Source organism: Herpailurus yagouaroundi, unplaced genomic scaffold, assembly GCF_014898765.1.
Source record: "Herpailurus yagouaroundi ecotype Mexico unplaced genomic scaffold, PumYag 28, whole genome shotgun sequence".
NCBI lineage: Eukaryota > Metazoa > Chordata > Mammalia > Carnivora > Felidae > Herpailurus > Herpailurus yagouaroundi.
Genome location: NW_024412376.1, coordinates 23707900 through 23730293, shown reverse-complemented (window position 1 = coordinate 23730293; position 22394 = coordinate 23707900). Strand labels below are relative to the sequence as shown.

Sequence of the window (22394 nt, the reverse complement as noted above, 5' to 3'; positions counted from 1 at the left end):
CCCCTAGATCCTCTAGAAGGTATACAGCACTGATGACCCTCAGATGTTTAGTTCAAGAAGGCCCATGTTGGACTTTGGACACACAAAACTGTTAAGATAATACATTTGTGTAGTTTAAGCCACTAAATTTATGGAAATGTGTGGGGGCACCTGGGTGGCTCAGTTGGTTAAGCGTACTACTTCAGCTTAGGTCATGAGCTCATGGTCCTGGGTGTGAGCCCTACATCGGGCTCCATGCTGACAGCTTGGATCCTGGAGCCTGCATCAGATTCTGTCTTCCTCTGTCTCTGACCCTCCCCCGCTCATGCTCTGTCTCTCTTTGTCTCTCAAAATAAATAAATGTTAAAAAAAAAATAAATTCATGGAAATTTGTTACAATGGCAACAGAAAACTAACATAAGTAGTCAGTACTTTAAAAAATATTTGGATTTATTCATTACTATTTATAGAGGCCAAATTGTACATATATCTCATAATGTTTATTTTTCAACCCTATGTTAGTGTGCATTTATTTTCTACCTTTTTAAATATTTTAGTCTTAAAATTTTGAGGTAGCTAATTAAAACAAATCTTATTAATGTAATCCATTGTTTATAAATTGATTTTATAATACAACACATTAAAATTCATATCTTATGTGAAGATAATGTTATTTCTATCCTCCTACACAATGTCTCTTGTTAATAATTTCAAGATGCTAAGAAAACTCAGAAGTCATGTTCTCAAAACAGTTTCTTTGTTCACTCATTGAATTCATCCCCATATAATTGTTACTTTCATCACTGATAATTGGCATCACTGATAATTGGTATAATTAATAATGCAGCCATTTTAAACTACATATTACAAAGATATGCTCTTTACGTGTTAAAGGTATGTTAGGCATCTACTTAATACTACTTTATCTCACTTAATTCTAATAATGTTGGCTAGAAAACTAAAACCAAGCTATTAAAAATATTATGGGATAAATACATGCAGAAGAGGCACTTAAGCATAGATGTCATTACCTTTATATAGTTTACCATTTATATTTTTTAAATGATCATGGTCTATCAGTTTAAAAATTGCATAAAGTAGCAGCATTATCAACAATAGCCAAGTTATGGGAAGAGCTCAAATGTCCACTGACTGACAAATGGATAAAGAAGTGGCATATATATGTATATGTATATGTATGTGCATATATATGTATGTGTATGTACATACAATGGAATATTACTCAGCTACCAAAAAGAATGAAATCTTGCCATTTGCAGTGTTGTGGATGGAACCAGAATGTATTATGCAAAGCAAAATAAACCCGTCAGAGAAGGACAAGTACCATATGATTTCACTCATATATGGCATTTAAGAATCAAAACAGAGGAACATAGGGGAAGGGAAAGAAAGATAAAATAAGATAAAAACAGAGAGGGAGGCAATCCATAAGAAACTCTTAGCTAGAGAGAACAAACAGGGTTGTTGGAGGGGAGGTGGATGAGAGAGATGGGCTAAATGGGTGATGGGCATTAGGGAGTGCAGTTGTTGGGAAGAATTTACATGTAAGTGATGAATCACTAAATTCTACTCCTGAAACTAAAGTAATTTGAATTTAAATTAATCTGGAAAGAAAATAAATAAATACCACTTAAAAGAGACAACTAGACATTATCTAAAATACAAGATTGACCAAGTACTTTATTTTCATTTTTGGCTATGCATATTGAGACACAATCCATTAATTCCTAGTATATATGTGTGCATGAACATGGGAGTGTGCATGTTGTGTTTGTGTATGTGTGTGTGTGTGTGTGTGTGTGTATAGCTAAATGAGTTTTGTAATGAAAACTCATCATACAAACAAAAATACTCATTTGAAACTTGCATTCTAAAAAAAAAATTTATGAAGTAAAAAGATACCACATTTAAAACTTTAAAATGCATGTGCATGATGTGCAACTTAACTCTAATATTATTTTTAAATTTTTTTTTCAACGTTTATTTATTTTTGGGACAGAGAGAGACAGAGCATGAATGGGGGAGGGGCAGAGAGAGAGGGAGACACAGAATCGGAAACAGGCTCCAGGCTCTGAGCCATCAGCCCAGAGCCTGACGCGTGGCTCAAACTCACGGACCGCGAGATCGTGACCTGGCTGAAGTCGGACGCTTAACCGACTGTGCCACCCAGGTGCCCCTCTAATATTATTTTTAGATTTACACATAAAAAAGTCACCTCCATGAAAAGAATTAGAATATTAATTATATATATAATTATATATATTAATTATAATTACCTTTCAAATATTTAAACTATATTTTTCCTACCCAAATATAAGGATATATGCTCATATAGCTGCAATTTGTGGACCTTTCCTTCAAAAACGTTAGCTTTTCTTTTGTGAATGAGCCCACATACTCCCTAGGTCAATTTCTCCAAAGGTATGCAGACAAAAGGGTTCCATATGGGGACAAGGCACACACTGGAGTTAGCAAACTTGGAATAGAGTGGATGACAAGAATAGGCTGTACTTGAGAGGAAAACAGGAGGTATTTAACATTTCTGTATATGAAGTAGTAAAAGGAACTCACCTTTTAATTCTTCTCCCTTCAAATACTTAAGTAATGCATTCTATTTATTATTTACACAAGGTTTTCATATGCTAGGAGTGACCCTTTTTGTCACCCCTCCCTCCCCAATATATTCTACATTTTTTGCATAGAGTATGTCCTCCTTAAATGCTTGGGCAAATTAATGAGATTCTTAAGAACTCATCTTGTGCTTGAGAAATTATTAAATAAGTAATCCTTATTCTTACCACAATCTGCAACACCATTTGTTCTGGATCCCATTACTTCATTTCCGTATCTGTCAACACACCAGCACTGTCCAACACTGCCATGGCACTGTGCTGGCTTGTAGTAACCATCTTCATCACAGAGGGGGATGTACTGTCCTGTGAAACACACACACACACACACACACACACACACACGCACAATTATAAATAAGTTGTGTTTCTATTTGATGGTCAGCACCTATGCATTAATTCACTCAAGATATACACACATGAAATTCCCCCTCCAGGCTGTGAACTAGTGATATATGTAGAACAAAACAGGTAAGGTTACTGCTGTCATGGGGCAGGCTATTTACATAATGAACTACTTTATGTTTCTTTTGTTAAGCAAATTTATTATTACTCCTTCTCATTCTGCAAAGGGTACTCTGTTCTCAGAGGTGTAACACAGAATTAGAACCTGGGTAATGCCGTGTGTATTACATCACCCAGACCACTTAGAATGGCACACCAGACCCCCTACCATCATCACTGCCTACTTTCTATTTTCTTTCCCCCAAATTTTCCTTCATATATTCCAAGCTTTTTCCACATCAAACTGTTTTGCCCAAATTCACTACTGCTTCATCTCTGTATTTATCTGTTTCTCATCTGGAATCCCTCCCTCCTTCCTTCCCTCCCTCTTACATTTTAATACTTGACTTAAATGTGACCCCTAATATGCACCCCTCTCTTAAACTGGAAGATTTCTCATATGCTTCTTATAACGTGGTGTGTGTGTGTGTGTGTGTGTGTGTGTGTGTGTGTGTGGTGTATTATTACGTGCTTTCACCACTATAATGTGATATCCTCTCTATTGGGAATTTTGCATTCTCTTTGTTTTGAGTATTATATTAACAACTCTTAATCAAGTGGGAAAGACAGACATTTATGTTCACATCTATAATATCTAACATAGTACCTGGCACGTGGCTAATGATAAATGTTTAATTGATAACTTAGAAGTGAATTCACTTTCTTAAATGTTTATGCCAACACAACGAAGTAAGGCTTAGGAAATTGGAAAATTTTCTTGTCTTCCCTGACTATTTTATTCTCTCAGTGACAAGACATACTCTAGTTATCTAGTGAGAGAGAGAGAGAGAGAGAGAAAAGCAACTGCTGAATAAATCAATAGAACATGAAATTCTTTCAATTTACTTAGTCTTGTAACCATATGGGATCATAATATTACCTCTTTAAATAAAGTTTCAAAATTCGATCAATAAATAGTTTAATTTTAAAATTGTAATTCATTTGAAAGATTTGGAGTATGAGACTATCAGTGAAGTAGACAGATTATTACCAATATAGAAAACTTGAAAACGCCGTCTGTAGATTTAAGACCAGCAAAAATTAGAACACTTTTTTCACATTCTTAGCTCCATCTTTTAAAAAGCTACCATAACTTGACATCTTTGGCATGAAAGTGTTACGATGTAGAGTTAGTGTAACCATTAATTTATCTTTAATGTCACTATGGAGCACTATCTCTATATAACAACTGATAACTTTTCAGGTAAGTACTGTTATACTTCCAAAAAAAAAAAAGAACTATTTAGGGCATTCATTCTCTAATAATGATTTCTATTTTTATTATGTAAAAAGAATAAAAGTTACTCCTTCAAAAGGTACTAAATATGTTTTCATTTTTTTTTAAACTGCGAATAATCAAATTCTGAATTTTGGTAAGTCTAAAATATTTTTCAGTTGAATTTCAATGGCTTTTCCCATTGTACATGGATAAACTTTGTTTTGTGGAAACAAAGAAACCTATGTATGACTGTATTATTTCATTTTTGAGCTGTGGTGTGGTATGCATTTTTTAACAGAGCCAAAAGAAACATAACACATTGTAGTCTTATCATTAGTAATTCTTTATATCTAAAAGTGCTTTATTACAAAAAAAATAGCCTTTTCATTTTGAAGTATGGATTTTCAAGTAATTTATAAAAAACTCATTTAAACATGCACTATTAGGGGCGCCTGGGTGGCGCAGTCGGTTGAGCGTCCGACTTCAGCCAGGTCACGATCTCACGGTCCGTGAGTTTGAGCCCCGCGTCGGGCTCTGGGCTGTTGGCTCAGAGCCTGGAGCCTGTTTCCGATTCTGTGTCTCCCTCTCTCTCTGCCCCTCCCCCGTTCATGCTCTGTCTCTCTCTGTCCCAAAAATAAATAAAAACGTTGAAAAAAAAATTAAAAAAAAATAAACATGCAATATTACAATTACGAAGATAGCGTGACATAATAAATCAATGATATTCAAAAATATTGAAAATTGTGTTCTATTAAATACTCAAGAGCATTAATATACATGGAAAAGACAAAACAAAAAACATTGCATATGTGGTATTCTGCATTGGATCCTAAAACAGAAAAAGGACATCAGTGGAAAAACTGGTAAAATCCAAATAAAGTCTAAGTTTTAACTAATAGAATTATAGCAATGTTAATTTCTTAGAATTGACAGACAATGGTTATTTGGTACATAATAAGATGGTAACTCTGGGGGAGGTCGAGTAAAGGCCATATGTAAACTATGTACTAATCTTTGTAAAATTTCTTTAAAATTATTCAAAAGAGTTTATTTTAAAATTTTACGTCTAGAAGTATAAACAAAATAATCACACATAATAGTTTAGTAATTTCTTGATAGTCAAGCCCTCTAATGTTTCAAGACTTTCGGTGAATTTTGTTATCTATCTATCTATCATCTATCTAATAGATATATTTACTTGCTAAAAGTAAGTTAGTAAAAAGTGGTGATGAAAAACACTAGAAAGTTTATTCAAGTTTCTTTGAGGTACTACGGCATGCTTTCACCCATCTCTCTCTCATATTACTTTATACATGTTAGATTATTATAGATACTATTACATATATATTATATATTACATATTACATATTATATATCATATATTAGATTATTGTAGGCATATTAGATTATATATTAGAATATATATAGATCATATAAATATTATACATTATTATAGATATATTAGAATATATAAATATATTAGATTATTTTATATGTATTAGATTATTATATGCATGTGTGCACCATTATTCTTGAATTGTTAGCCACAGAATTAGAATGAAAGTTTCTGCTGATCCTTTCACTTTAGCATTGTTTAAATCTCTTTTTTCACTTAATAACTTTCAAAATGAACATTATATTAGGGTAATAAAACAGACATAATATCTTTCAATAGGTAAGATAATAAAAGTAAGTTTAATGGCTTTCAAAAACTTCATAAATTTTGTTACTGAAATTTAGCGTCGTCTATCTTTGTTGGATTAATATTGATTTTATGTTGCTGTTTCCCTGGGGTTATTTATGTAAGCAATAAAGGCTTCAGAAGAATGATCTATTACTCACCTAGGAGCTTCTTTACCCCTTGCCGCTTCTGAATATTGCTGAGCTCCGTCTGGCAAGGTGGGTCTGCAATGACATTAAAAGTGTTACTTCAAGGATTATAGTTAAATAAAAAAAAAGAATAATTTCTATGATATCAAACCTCATCTGGTCTTTACAAGGCTTTAGAAGACACATATGATGTATTATTTCTTTTTTATGGAGTACGTACCTATAAGATAAATGTATGTGTATCTATATGCATACTTGGAGGGAGAAACAGAGGCAGGGGGGAAGAGACAGAGAGAAAGGCTTTCCTAATTATTGGTATTAGATTATCTTGATTTTTCGCAGACAGCCCAAATTGTATAGAAAAACGCAGAGAATGATATGAAATACTTATATGATGGAAAATGGTTCTTATCGTCTACTTTTAAACGGTCAATCAACTCAGCAATATTGTTTGACTGGTGTCAAAACAATTAACTGATTATGTTTTCCCTTTATTTAAAACAGGCTGTAAGATATTGAGGAATAGCTTTGCATTAAAAAAGTAATCTCTAAAAAAAGTCAATGCTCTTTCAGCTTATATCAGACACACTATTATAAGTTTTGATACTGAATAATGCTGACAGGCTTTGGTCTTTTTAGTTTCATCCAGATACTTCAAGTATATATGCAGTGTGGAAACAGGACATATTTTAAAATAATTTCTGATAGGCCATCTTTTAAAAATTAAGCAAATTTAGAATTAAAGAATCGCCTTTCTTTTCGAACTCAACCACTTAAAGGAGAATATTTTCAGATAAATATAAAATTCTAAATGGACACAATATAGCTTGGCTTATATTATTATTATATATTATGACATATATTTTATGTAATAAATATATTTTCTAATTTATAATATTCAAATAGTTCAACGTATTTTATGCTCATGTTCTAAAAACCTTCTATAAAAAAAGGCATCTTAAATTATTGAAGCAGAAAACCAATAGGAACTAGTACCTACTTTCCCATACTACAACATTTTAGGGAAAAAGCAAGGTATTGATCAATTCAAATAATTTAAAAATATTATCTGAATTTGACAATATTCAGTCATTAAATTTTCATGTAAGTAACAAAGTGTAATGAGGAAATGAGACAAAGTGATAATATATGTATATATTTAATTTCTTAATGTTTATTTATTATTTTTGAGAGAGAGAGGGAGAGAGCACAAGTGAGAGCAGGGGAGGGGCAGAGAGAGAGGGAGACACAGAATCCTAAGCAGGTTCCAGGCTCTGAGCTGTCAGCACAGAACTGTGAGATCATGACCTGAGCCAAAGTCAGACACTTAATTGAATGAGCCACCAGGCACCCCAATATACATTTTATAGTTTAATATATATATAAGCCAAACAAGTCTTTTTCCTTGGGAAATCTAATGTGAAGAAAAAGTAATTTTTTTCAAAGACAGAGAGAGAGACTATACAAGAAACAGACTCTTAACTATAGACAACAAACTGATGGTTACCAGAGGGTAGGGGCATGCTGGGGGAGGGAGGGGGTGATGAGAAAAATAGGTGAAGGGGATTAAGAGTACACTTATGATGAACACTGAGTAATGTATCAAGTTATGCAACATGGGCTTATAGAATGGACATTTAAAATTTTACTCCTTCCAAATATAATAGAAGCCAGAGGAAATTTTCGAGCTGAAGTTTCAATATCATATTGAAGGCATTTTTTTCTAATTACTATGGACTAGTTATTGCAAAGTAAAAATAATATTTGTATATGTTTGCTATGACATTGCCTGAAAATCCATGTACATTTGATTCTCTCGATTAGTGACCTCACTGAATAAACACTAGTACCAGTCCCACAAACTTTGTATAAGGGAGCAATTTAAGATTTCACGAGTACACTGTACAAGATTCAGCTGTTCATCTACACATATTTAATTCTGAAGTATTTCTCCTATTATTTGTAAGGCAATTCTGTCTGGTCTTTAACATGGGTATACTACATATATATATATATATATATATATATATATATATATATATAACTCTTATTTATATATTATATATTTTATATATTTCTCTAATATATAGCCAAATATATTACATATTACTTTAATTACAGTAAATAATAATTTTTGTTTTATTGAATAGTGAGGAAAAATACATTCTTTTATAAGGTGAAACATTTGAAAGCATGCTTTTAAATAAATGGTTATTCTTTTTCATTAGACTACTCAATAAACTAATTCTTATTGTTATTCTTAGTGTCAGTTACCCTGATAGAGCTTTTTCTAACATTTTCTAGCATATTAAGGTAATAAAAATAATTAGGCAACTCTCCTAAGCTTTGGGGAAGATGTATAAATCCTTTCACCCACTCAGGTACCATTTATTAAATTATATCTACCGTGTATTAAATAATCTCAGAGAAAATCTTCATGTGACTATAAAGATTTTAACACTTTGGCTGAATACTGCTTAATAGATGAAAAGCATTTAAAGCAAAATTTTTCTTTGGGAACCTTTCAGTTCTACAAATATTACTGCAAAATCCACAAATGTTTTAATATAAAACTATTTATTTCTATAGAAGAAACATTGAGTTTTTCATAATATTTTTTCGCAAACATGCTATCATAACACTAAAAATTTTAACTAAAATAAGATCATAGAAAAGACCAGATCTCTTTTTATGGTGGATTACCAGCATTGATTTTTCTATTCTTTAAATGCTTTAAATGTATACTAGTCATTAAAACTATCATGTAGCTTTTTAGATGTGTGCAATTACCTAGAAAGCAGAAATACAGTAATAAAATCAACAGTACATGTGTGTGGGTGTAAGGTTTAGAATATTTTAATAAAGAAAATCTGTTTTGTTTAAAGTGATTTATAAATAGTTAAACTACTCTAAAATTCCTGCTGTTGACTCACTACTAATCAATTTGTGGGTAATCATTTCATTCCTAATTACTAAACTATTACTAATACATTAAAAAGTATTTGAGGGGGTGCCTGGGTGGCGCAGTCGGTTAAGCGTCCGACTTCAGCCAGGTCACGATCTCGCGGTCCGTGAGTTTGAGCCACGCGTCAGGCTCTGGGCTGATGGCTCAGAGCCTGGAGCCTGTTTCCGATTCTGTGTCTCCCTCTCTCTCTGCCCCTCCCCCGTTCATGCTGTGTCTCTCTCTGTCCCAAAAATAAATAAACGTTGAAAAAAAAAATTAAAAAAAAAAGTATTTGAGGAAGTAGAAGTCCCTACATAAGGTATTAGTGTTTCATATGAAAAGCTGAGTAAAATTAATACACCTTTAAGTAGATTGTACATTCTCTTAGCTGTCAAGAATTAAAATAAGGTGACAATAGCAGGTGTATCACATTAGACTAATTCCCTGTTTGTTTTTTAAAATTAGGATCAACCAGTCAGAATGCCTAAAATTCACAACTCAGGAAACCACAGATGTTGGCGACGATGTGGAGAGAACACTTTTGCACTGTCAGTGGGAATGCAAACTGGTGCAGCCACTCTGGAAAACAGAACGGAGGTTCCTCAAAAAAATAAAAATGGAGATATCCCATGTTCCAGTAATTACACTATTAGGTATTTATCCAAAGGATACAAAAATGCTGATCCAAAGGGGCATGTGCACCCCAATGTTTGTAGTAGCACTACCAACATTAGCCAAAATATGGAAAGAGCCCAAATGTCCATCAACTGATGAATGGAGAAAGATGATGCGGTAAATGTATACAATGGAATATTACTCAGGTATCAAAAAGAATAAAATCTTGACATCTGAAACGTGGATGGATCTAGAATGTATTACGCTAAGTGAAATAAATCAGTCAGAGAAGGACAAGTATCAAACGATTTCACTCATATGTGGAATTTAAAAAACAAAACAGATGAACATAGGAGAAAGGATGGAAAAATAAGAAAAAAACAGAGAGGGAGGCAAACCGTAAGAGACTCTTAAATACAGAGAACAAATTGAGGGTTGCTGGAGGGGTGTTGAGTAGGGGGATGGGTTAAATGGGTGATGGGTACTGAGGAGGGCACTTATTGAGATGAACACTGGGTGTTATAGGTAAGTGATGAATCACTAAATTCTACTTCTGAATTACTCCATTATTACACCATATATAAACTAACTTGGATTAAAATAAAATAAAATAAAATAATAAAAATAAAATTAGCCTCAAAATTACACACACCACTGTTTCCTTCGTTTCCCCAAACTTTATCATAAAGTGAGGTTTTGGATCTTTTTTTGTTACCTACTTAATTTCAATTGCCATTAGATTGATTATATAAGTATGGTTTCACTGTTACATTGCATTTCCCAGTAAAGAAGGATGCCTAAGGAACTAGCATCATACCAGCTCTCCCAGGTAACTCGCCTCTTCCAGAGAATCAAGAGACACTTTCTTTGCTAGTGAATTTGTACGAAGCTAAGTTAGTTTTAAAAGTTTGAAAGGCCAAGACATTTTAAAATCAAACGAGTAAAAAATAACTTTATGGTGAATGCAGTGGTTCATTCGGCACATTTAATAAGATCACAAAATAGAACATTAAAACTCCACAGTATAGTGATAAAAAACCCATTTATTTTACACCGTGGGCAAAGCAGATAGCAAATTAATTTTAATGATTGCTTTTAATATCTATGTTCTCCTATCTGTGCTTCTTGGTGGTTCATAATGGAAACTATAATGAAGTGCATTAATATAAAATACTAATTACTATTTTTCATCTTGTTTAGCATGTTTTGTATCCCTAGCCGAGTTATATTGTTTAACATGCTGCTTATTTGCTCTTTTATTAAGCACTCTAATGAGAAAAATATCTACTAAAATGAATGGGATAAGATGTACTTTTTTTTTTTTTAATCATGAAGAAATAGATAAAATTTGACATGCAGGTCAACTATCTGCATCAGTATGTGTCTCATCTTTTACCTTGCTGTCTCTGGAAGCAGTAGCACCATTCATTGTTCGATATCAAACTGTCCTTGTATGTGTCACAAGAATTGAAGAACGCCTTGGTACACTGTTCATTCTTATCAAGGTAAATGCTTCCGAGCTCTGACTGATCCAGTAGCAGGTCATAGTTTGTATCAAGTCTATTAAACATCCAGCCAAGCGAATCCTTGCAGATCGGCAAAATACTGGTATCAAATCCTAAAGGCAAAGGCAGAAAATGATTAGCGAAATCTGAAAGTCACCATCAGCAGCAAGCAAAATAAAGGAAAATAATAGTTGGTTCCTGTTAGAGCACCCACTCAACAGTCAGACGTTAAGGCTTTAAATTCATCTTGGGTAATTAATTTCAAAGTAAAATGGGGATAGTAATACCTACCTTTCGGGACAGTTGTGAGAATTAATTAACAAGAATATAAAGCATCTAGTACGATTAGGCATTATTCAATGGCATTTATTTTTCTAATTATGTTAGATATATTTACCATTCTTCAAGCTGTTTCTTAATAAATAGGTTGTCATTATGAATGTATTATTCAATAATAATGTCCTATTAATAAAGAAATAAAATTCATTCCCAAAGAAATTTTACAAAAGTAAAATTTTAACACATAATAAGGAAGAATTTCATTAATGCTCCGTATCTTTGTGGAACCATGGCGATTTTGTAAGTAATACATGTCCAGAGAAAGAATAACCATCATGTGATTTATACAGGTACTCTGTCTTTTGGTTCTCTTAAGGCAATTTTTACAATTGCAAATATGCTGAAATGGGAGATGGCGGGGGGCGCTGGATGGACACAGGTATAGAGAAATAATGGAAATGGGTTTGCATCCAAGGTACAATCTATCAAAATTTGGGTTTCTCTGGATAAACTTCAGGCCCTGCTAACACCCCATGTCCTAAATAGCATCAGATACAATGTCAGTATTTTGAAGCATAATTAAAAATTTACTTTCAATTATTCTTTCTCAGGCTTAAATGATCTTTAACATATATTTTGGTAACGCAGTTTCTTTTTTATTTGCTCTTTTCCACTCATTATAAGTGAAAGTAAAATAATAACTCAGTTAACTGGCATGAAAAAGAGGATGCACTTGGACTTGTGGAGACTTTCGGAAAGCTGGATATCCAAAGGGTTTAACCTTCAATAGCAGGGGTTGAAGAGTAGTTTAACCATTTATGAATGAAATTCTCTCTCTGCTGCAGTTAATTTTATGTTCTAGTTGTACATAATCTATTTTAATATGTACCTTTTATTTAATTTTTATACTCCAGGGTGTACAGGTAATTGAAAATAAAGACATACACATTTAGGATTTAGTTTTTAAATCCTATTTAGCATTTTTAGGATAAATAGTATTACATTAAATAAGTCCTGATTGGGAGATTTGGGACTTAAGAAATTCTCATTTTAAACACCTTTTTGGAATTTATTCTATTCATGTATCAGAACATATTGTGCTTTCTGTCCATGAATCACCATGCTTTCTATCCATGGGTTTCCAAAGGTAAAAGAGGTATTTGTGACTCTTTCATAAAAGCATAGAGAAAAAAATCCAGTAATTTTTTTATTATTTGTATTTTTCTTTGTAAAATTATTTGTAGAATAAAAACAGAATTCTCCCACTCAAACAAACAAACTACAAGCACTCATGAGTTTCTCATTTCCTATTTACTTTTCGGTCTTAACCTTGGTTCTGCAAATACAGGGTTGAAAATATAGATAAGGCCAGTATTCTCTTGGAGCTTATTTTTAAAACAGCATGGCTTGAGATATTGGTTGGAACTGTTCCTTACTGCCAGAAATTGTCAAATGCTCAGTGATCACATGAAGAAAGGAACCCACAGCATAATATACTAACCACTGCAAAAGTATTCAAAGGAATGAAGTTCTTGGTGTGAGATTTCTGGTATGCCTTTGAGCCACACCCTCTCTCTCATCTCATCTTCTAGTACAATGGAGAAACCCAATGGTGCAATTCTGCTTTTATGAATAAAAGATAGGAAAGAATACAGAAGAGCTATTACCCTTTGGTGAGCAGTAAGAGTTAGTAAAGAGACATTATCCTCTCCCTTCACCTACTTATCGAGAATAGAGGACTCAACTGGCTAGTTTCCTAATGCTTAGCATGAAGGTCTCATTGAGAGCCCCAGTAAAGTCCACAAGTGTCTGCAAGAAGGAGAGCTAAACATCTGATTTCCAGGTGAATATCTGCTTATCTACCTTGTGACTAGTCCTGGTCAAACTGGGGAAAGAGCACTGGGGAAAGACAGTGGGTATAACATCTGTGCAGATAAAAGGCAGACTATCTGGGATTTAACCAAAGACTGAAGGCTCTCTCTCAGTGTTTGGGATGCAGGGGTAGGTGAGATATAAGAAATTGTCCAGAGAAAGTGAAGAGAAGGCCAGCTGTTAGAGATTCATCATCTCATGAATGCTATTTAGCGACAGGCGGTGAAGAATCAGCAGTGAGATAACAGAGCATTCAATTCTAGTGCACATACTCTGGCCTGTCTTTTTAGTACAATAAAGAATGACTGAAATGTTAGAAGAGAGTGTGACACCATCTGAATTTTGTTTTAAAAGGAAACACCTTCTGCCATGTGAATTATATGGGAGCAAGTGTGGAAATTGGGATGCCAGTAGGGAGTAACTGGTATAGCCCATATGAGAGATTTTTGAGGATTGTTCATATCACATCTTCACAATTGCTTGAGTTCCCTTTGACCAATCATCAACGATTAAGACATAAATTTTACTTTGTTTTTGAGTTCAATTTAATTTTTATATTTCTAATTTTAATTCCAGTATAATTAATATATTGTATTGAATTAAGTTCAGATGTACAATATAGTGATTCAACAATTTTATACGTTACTCAGTGCTTATCATGATAAGTGTATTCTTAATCCCTTTCAATTATTTCATCCATCCCCCCATACACCTCCCCTCTGGTAACCATTTGTTTGCATTTTATGTTAAAAATCTGCAAAATAATTTTTAAAATTATCTCTGCCCGGATTTTATGATGTACCATGCAAACACCCTTGTCAATTTCAACACCTTATTTCTTCTTAGTTTTTCAATAACAATGAAACAAAAGTAGCCCTAACCTTTCAATAATTTTTGAAGCTCTATTTTGTGAACTTATTATACAGTACAGACACTCACATAATATAACATTTCTGAAAATGTAACATGTACAGATATTTCATAAATTTTAAACACAAGAGTTTACTCTTTATGCTACAAAGAAATGAAATTCTTACATAGTACATGTTTATTGAATGATCAATTTGGTGATGTGCAATAATGTTTTAGATAAAAAATGTCAAGGTATCTGATTTGTATTCAGGTCACTGGCCTGTGCCCTGGCATTACCTTGCATGGTTATATTACTATATCTAGACTTTAATGCCCATATCCAGATAATGTGGGGATTTTTCAAACATGATCTCTGTTACCTTGAAGATAAAAAATACAGTGAGTTTATATAATTTTAATAATACATTTATACACAAAATTGTGTTATAAGGTTAATCAGAATCATAAGTAACAGAAAAGGAGTAGACAAAATTATTTTAATATTCTAAATTAAATATATACTTTCAATATAATTCAATTCAGTTGATGCTACAAAGATAAAATGAAATTAAATTGAAAAAAATGTTTTCTGACTTATCTTGAACTTTTGGAACAATACAAACTATTTGACGAGTTTGAGAGTTCTTGGATAACAGAGTCACGGTATATAACATAGTACAAATACTATACATATATGTATTCTATGCATTATTTTTACTATGTATATATGTAATATTCTTGCTATATGCTTCAAGATCATTGTAACATGAAAAATATTGCTAGATTTAGACAGAGAGCTGATTTCTGTCACAGTAAAACTTACAGCTTTTGCCCAATTTCTGAAGTCTATTTTGTCTTACATAAATATAGTCATTTAAACTTTTTTATAACTAGAATTTCTATTATTATACTTGTAACTAATTTATACTTTTATAATAAATGTGTCTTAGAGAGAGCACAATATTGAGTCTCACATTTTGTCCAAGTCTGAAAATCTCTGCCTATTGATTAAAGGGTTTAGACCACGTACATTTAATATTATTTCAATATGGTTGTTTTTAAAGCTTCATGTTAGTATTATTTTATTTTTACTCTTTATTAATTCTTTCTTTTCTCTTTTCTTTTTTGATTAAATATGCTTTTTTAATATTTTTAATATTCTTATTTAATCTCCACTATTAGTTTATGTGGTAGGCAAAATAATAACCCCTCAAAGATGTCCACATTCTAATCCCTAGACCCCTGTGATATTACATTGCTAAAAGGACTTAAGTTTGCAGATGGAATTAAATTGGCTAATCAGTTGACTTTAAAATTGGGAGATAATTGTGGATTATCTGGATAAACCTGATATAATTACATAAATCCTTTAGAATGAAACCATAAAGTGAAACCATAAGCTTTTCATAGCTAATAGAAATGAGACAGAGAAAAAATGGCTTTGAACATGGAAGAAGGAGACCATAAGTCTAGGAAAGTGGGTAGTGTCTACATCTGGCAAAAGCCAACAAGGACTGGAATACACCTATAACTTCAAGAAAATAAATTTTGACAACAACCCTACTGATTAAACAAATGGATCCTCTCCTAGAGCCCTTCAAACACCTTGATTTAACGTGAGGAGACCTGTGTTGGACCTCTGACTTACAGGGCTATAAAATAATGAATTTGTGTTGCTTAAGCTACTAATTTTTGTGGTAATCTGTTACATTCATAATAGAAAACTAATGTAGTTTATGAAATATATTTGCTTTTTGATGGTTGTCAGCTGAGGATGTCCACAGCTTTATAGTATACATCATTAGCTTAATCACAATCTTCCTTCAAATAATACTGTACCACTTCACATATGTGGTAAGAAATTTGCCAGGGTATACTTAAATCCTTTACCTTTTCTCACATTATTTTGCTATGAGTGTTACCCATTTTAATTCTATATATGTTGCAAACATTGTTATGATGTTTGCTCTGAACAATGTATTAGGTTTTCCAAGTGATTAAAAAATGTGAAAAAAATCCTTTATATTAAAGGAATTTTTTTTCCCTGTGTAAACACTTCTGATACCAAATATGGGTTTTCCACACAAGGCAATTCTCTAATACTCTGTGGACACCAACTAGGTGTCCTACAATTTAATTCAATTCTGACATTATCCACTCAGTTAGTACAGATCCAGCAGGTTAAGGGCTCAGTCCCACAGAATGCACCCTTACTTCAGATACCAATATCATGTAGTGGGTTCCCAGCTATTCACACTTCTTTCAACTTGAGTACAGATTAGTGGGTTCCCATGACCCCTTCCTCAGGTTCCATAATTCGTTATGACAACTCACAGATCTTAGGGAAACAGTTTATGTTTGTCAGTTTATTGTAAAGGAAATTATAAAGAATAGAAATAAATGCCCAGATGAAGAGATACATAGGGTGAGATATGGAAGTGTCCCAAATGCTGTTCCTATGGAGTTGGGGTGGACCACTCTGTCAGCACATGGATGCATTCACCAATTCAGCAACCCTCTGAACCTGAACCCCTTAGCTTAGGGATTTTTACAGAAGCTTCATCTAGTAGGCATGATGGATTATTAACTCAATAGTCAGCCTCTCTCCCCTCTCCAGAGGATGGAGGGTGGGGCTGACAGTGCCAGACTTCTAATCACAGTTTGGTCTTTATAGTAACCAGCCATCATCCTGAAGCTATCCAGGAGCCCGCCGAGAGTCACCTCATTAGAACAAAAGATGTTCATATCACCCGGGATATTCCAAGGGATTTAGGTACTCTATGTAAGATGCTCCTAATATCCTCATTACTCAGGAAGTTACAAGAGTTTAGAAGTTCCGTGTCAGGAACCAGGGGCAGAGACCAAATACAGATTTCTTATTTTGTCAAACATATTTCCCCCCATGTTAAGAATTTCTGGCTTTCTACATTCCTAAATATAGATTCAAATTTCTGTGTTGTATAATTACCTTTTGTGTCAATAAACTCATTTAATATTTCTTGAAATTTCTCAGCTTTTGATTATTGAAAAGGTTTTTTTTTTCTTTTTCTGGCTTTTTTTTTTTTTGGCTTAATTTTTGAAGAAACATTTTTGTCAGAGACTTTCTTTCTTTTAACACCTTAAAAATGTTCCACTGTATTGTGAGTAGTGTTGAGGGGAAGCTAGCTGACATGCTGAGCCTTGCTCCTCTGAACAAATTTTTTCCTTTCTTTTTTCCCCCCACCTCTGGTTGCTTTTAATATTTGCTTTTCAATACTGCCTTTTAGCAATTTACTTATGGTACACATTGGTTTTTTTTTTTTAATTTTTTTAATGTTTTTATTTATTTTTGAGACAGAGAGAGACAGAACATGAGCAGGGGAGGGGAAGAGAGAGGGAGACACAGAATCCGAAGCAGGCTTCAGGCTCCGAGCTGTCAGCACAGAGCCCGACTTGGGGCTCAAACCCACAGACTGTGAGATCATGACCTGAGCCGAAGTTGGACACCCAACCAACTGAGCCACCCAGGCGCCCCTTCTTATGGTACACGTTGGTTTGGTTTTCTTTGTTTCTGTTGCTTAATGTTTATGGTATTTCTTGCATGTGTGGGTTTATTATATTAGTAAAATCCAGAAAGTTTTTAACCATTATTTATTCATATAATTTTCTGAGGCCCTACACTTTTAGTATTCTTTTGAGACTTCAGTTACTCATATATTAATCCCCTCTACATTGTCCCATGGTTCACTAAGATACAGAATTTTTTTTTCAGTTTCTGTTTTCTTCAATGTGCTTTAATTTAGATAGTTTCTATCATATACCTTCAGATTCATTTTTCCCTCCCTGCTGCTCATTTCAATGTCTTTGTATTCTCACTCAGCATGTTTTCGTTTCATTTATTGTGTGTTTCATCTTTAGACATCCTATTTGGGTGTTTTATTCACATATCCTTTTTTGTAATTGATGTTCCTATTTACCTTTATACTACTGTGCATATCAATAATGTTTATGGTTATTTTATAATCTTTATATATTAATCTCATCATCATTGTAATTTCTGAGTATATTTTCAATATTATGATTTCTCCATATTATGGACCATATTTTTGCACTTCTTGGCATCCTTGATAAATTTTAATTGGATCTGAACATTATGATTTTAAATTATTGGTTGGTGGATTTTGTAATATTTCTCTACAATGTTATATTTTGTTACAGCACGAAATTAAATAACCTGTGCATCAACTTGATTCTTTTAAGGATAGCTTGTAAGCTTTGTATGGCAGGCACAGAACAGAGTTTTATTCTGGGATTAATTTAGCCCACCAACAATGTGTATCCCATTCACTATATGGATATACAATAATTTGTTTAACCATTCACCACTTGAAGGGCATTTAGGTAGTCACCAGTTTTGTAAATATACAGTTGTTATAAATATCCACATATATGTTTTATGTAATCATATGTTATAATTTCTCTAAGATAAATATCTTAGATTTTTCTTCAATCTAGGATATCTTCAATATCCTAAATTTCTTTAAGATAAATATCCTGAAATGAGATTTCTGGGTTATATGGTAAGTAATGTTTCATTTTATAAAACTGTTTTTCAAAGAATCTGTCCCATTTTGAGTTCCTATTAGCCAGTTATTAGAGATTCAACTGCTTTCATATGCACCAGCACTTCATGGTAGTGTTATTTATTTATTTATTACCACTCTAATAAACGTATAAGAGGCATCTCACTGTGATTGAATTCAGCATTTCCCTAATACTGACTGATGTCAATACTTTCATATGTTAATTTACATCACAAATCTGCTTTGTGCAAGTGTACAGATCTTTACCCACTTTTCAGGTAAATTGTTTGACAATTATTGAGATTAGTCTTATTTATATATATTTTTTGGATTCAAGACCTTTATTAGGTATGTATTTGGCAATATTTTCTCTCAGTGTGTATCTTGTCTTTTCATTTTAAAGCAGAATTTTTTTTAAAACTATATATATAGATAGATCTATATAGATCTCTATCTATCTATCTATCTATCTATATAGATGAAGTTTGATTTATCATTTGTTCCTTTTATGTGTCATATCTAAGAAATGTCTGCTAACCAAAGGTTAGATATATTTATTCTTATATTTCCCTCTATAAGTTTTATGACCTTAGGCTTTCCATCAAGGCAAACTGATTTTTGTTCAGGTAAATGATGCTTTGGGGTTTTCTTTTGTCTACTCCTCCATCTGGACAAAAATAAATGCTGAGGCCATCTTTATCCCACTTCTGGGAGAAAGAGAACTACAGTCGAATTTCAACCAAGAGTAAAGTCAGTGTTTTTAATTTCTTTGTATGTTCCCTTGTGCTTTGCATACACTGGCGAGTCATGTGTTGACACATTATAGGACACAGGGCACAGGTGCAACGTTGAGAGTCATGTGTTGACACAGTATAAGACACAGGGCACAGGTGCAATGTTGAGCTCAATGATTACAGGGACATGCTGCTCATGACAGTTTCTTCGAAGGGAATGGCTGAAGTAGATACTATACCCCGGTCTCCCTGCTTGGTTCACCCAGATTCTCTCTCTATTACAGAACTCAGGAGAAAGTACACAGGCCGGTCACTGTGCCCTCCGGCTGCTGCTTGTCCCATTTTTAATCTAGTCATCACCAAGACTATTGTTCCGGAAGCTGTGCATTCTCAATGTGAAAACTACAAGCAAATGGGCATTTCCCATTAATCCAGTATATCCGCCTTCCTCCCAGGTTCCCACTGATCAAGACCTTGAGAACTGGAATCAAGTATAGTCAGTCAAAATCAATCCAAAAAATCCCAAGTTTTTGAAGAAAATCATGCAACATTAGTATATGTATGAGTTACTATGTGGTCCCATCTTTTTATAGTTAACTTTAAAATTAGTATAAACGTAACACTGCATATCTAAAAATTACTCATAAAGAGACTTAAATTATTATGAACCTTTTCTTTTTTCACATTTTAGAATGTTAGAACATCTTAATTGTTAGGTGGTAACACTAAATGACACAGCAGAATACTAAATGAACGGAAAGTACATAAAGTGAATTTTACAAAGCATGTCATATGCCTACTTTCAGTATTTCAGTAAGAATGCCACATTCTTCATTTTTCTCTTCACTATTACAATTGCATCTATGTTGTGTCTGAATTACAACATGACCCCTAAGTTTGGCAATGAGGACATTATGTGTATGTGTATGTGTAGAGGATCTATATATGAAATGCTCTCCAATAGTCATCATATATGATCAAATCTGATAGCTTATCAATGCAAGATGAGAGAGAAAAATAACTAAGGGGAAATCTACATTTATCATTTGAAATATGATAATAGGGATTTGATACAATGGAATACTCAAAACTAACTTTCAGAGTCTGAATATTGCTTAAAATTATCTTCTTGCAAATTTGGAAATAATATGCAGTTGTGTAAAAATTACGAGTGGATTCACTCTTGTTGGGTGAACTTAAGGACTTTGACATCCCTTGACATTATTAAAGTTGTTTCTTGAATAATTTTAATGTTTTTTTTTTTTTTTGAAGGAGAGAGAGACAGAGCATGATGGGGAGGAGCAGAGAGAGAGGGACACACAGAATTTGAAGCAGGATCCAGGCTCTAAGCTGTCGGCACAGAGGCCGATGCGGGGCTGGAACTCACAGACTGAGTTCATGACCTGAGCCGAAGTTGGACGCTTAACCACTGAACCACCCAGGCACCCCTCTTGAATAACTGTTTTTACAAAGTTCTCCTCTCTTGAATATTAATATTTTCATAAAATGTTATGGTAGTTATCTAGAGGTAACACAGAGCTCAATATTATAATTAATGTGAGGTTTGGGATATACATATTTTTAGTGGTGTTAAAAATAATAAATATGTGGATGAAATCAATGTGGAAAGAGTAGTATGTGCAAACAATTAAGTTAAAAAAGCATAAAATTATAGGGCACCTGGGTAGCTCAGTCGGTTAAGCGGCCGACTTCAGCTCAGGTCATGATCTCGCAGTCCGTGAGTTCAAGCCCCGCATCGGGCTCTGTGCTGACAGTTCAGAGCCTGGAGCCTGTTTCAGATTCTGTGTCTCCCTCTCTCTGACCCTCCCCCGTTCATGCTCTGTCTCTGTCTCTCTCTGTCTCAAAAATAAATAAACGTTAAAAATTTTTTTTTAAAAAGCATAAAATTACCATGTTTATACATTGACAAGGATGGAAACCTATATTTAGAATGACTGAGATTGACTCATTTACTCTGTTCCTCCCCCTCCTCAGTTTTATCGAGATACATATAATTTACTTAAAACATTGTATTAGTCTAAGTGATACAACATAGTGATTTTATATATGCATTGTATAGATTATATCAATATAAATTATATATTACAAAATGGTTACCAGAGTAAGTTTAATTAACAGCCATCACCTCACATCATTATATATATTTTTTCTTACGATAAGAACTTTAAGATCTACTCTCTTAGCAACTTATGAATATACAATAAAGAATTGTTAACTAGAGTCACCATGCTCTACATTACATCCCAGATCATGTTTATCTTATAACTTGAGCTTTTTATCTTTTGACCATTTTTACTCATTTTTACATGTCCCACCCCTACCCCAGACCACACCCCCTGCCAATCCCTCACCTTTGGGAAACACCAATCTGTTCTTTGTAGCTGTAAGTTTGTGGATTTTTGTTTGTTTTGTTTTGTTGCTGTTATCATTGTGTTTATTTTTTAATTTTTAGATTCAACATATAAGTGAGATCATAAGGCATTTGTCTTCCTCTGTCTTATTTTACTGATGGTTGAAATATTTCAAATAAATTTAAAGCCTTTGTAATTTATCTATATTATAAAACTGTCATTATCTTAAAATACTTTTAACATTTAAAGTAACATTTTTATCATGTTTTGAGACTCTATCAAAGATTACTTAAAAATGGTGATAATTTATTTTGTAGTGTTATTCAGTTAATTAATTTTTGGAATTTAGATTATTTTAAGCAGTCACTGACAGGATTTCAGTATTTGGAGCTACTTTGCATTGTGTTGAAAATAAATCACAGTGTACCTTGTAGAAGAAGCTTGATTCTTTTTTTTTTTTTTTTTTTTTTTGAACG

The 22394-nt window shown here is 33.2% G+C and overlaps 1 protein-coding gene across 4 annotated transcripts in view; it reads right to left on the bottom strand.

Annotated features, from left to right (window-relative positions):
* SPOCK3 (SPARC (osteonectin), cwcv and kazal like domains proteoglycan 3) overlaps positions 1 to 22394 on the bottom strand; it is a 485610-nt gene that overhangs the window by 2354 nt on the left and 460862 nt on the right. For 3 of the 4 annotated variants that reach the window (XM_040471022.1, XM_040471015.1, XM_040471030.1), the window contains 3 exons: positions 11139 to 11360; positions 6196 to 6258; positions 2799 to 2936 (listed from right to left, as the gene is read on the bottom strand). In XM_040471022.1, the coding sequence (XP_040326956.1) occupies positions 2799 to 2936; positions 6196 to 6258; positions 11139 to 11360 (423 nt within the window). Of the gene's footprint in view, positions 1 to 2798; positions 2937 to 6195; positions 6259 to 11127; positions 11361 to 22394 lie in introns of those variants that run through there. The other variant, XM_040471035.1, reaches the window with a different exon arrangement.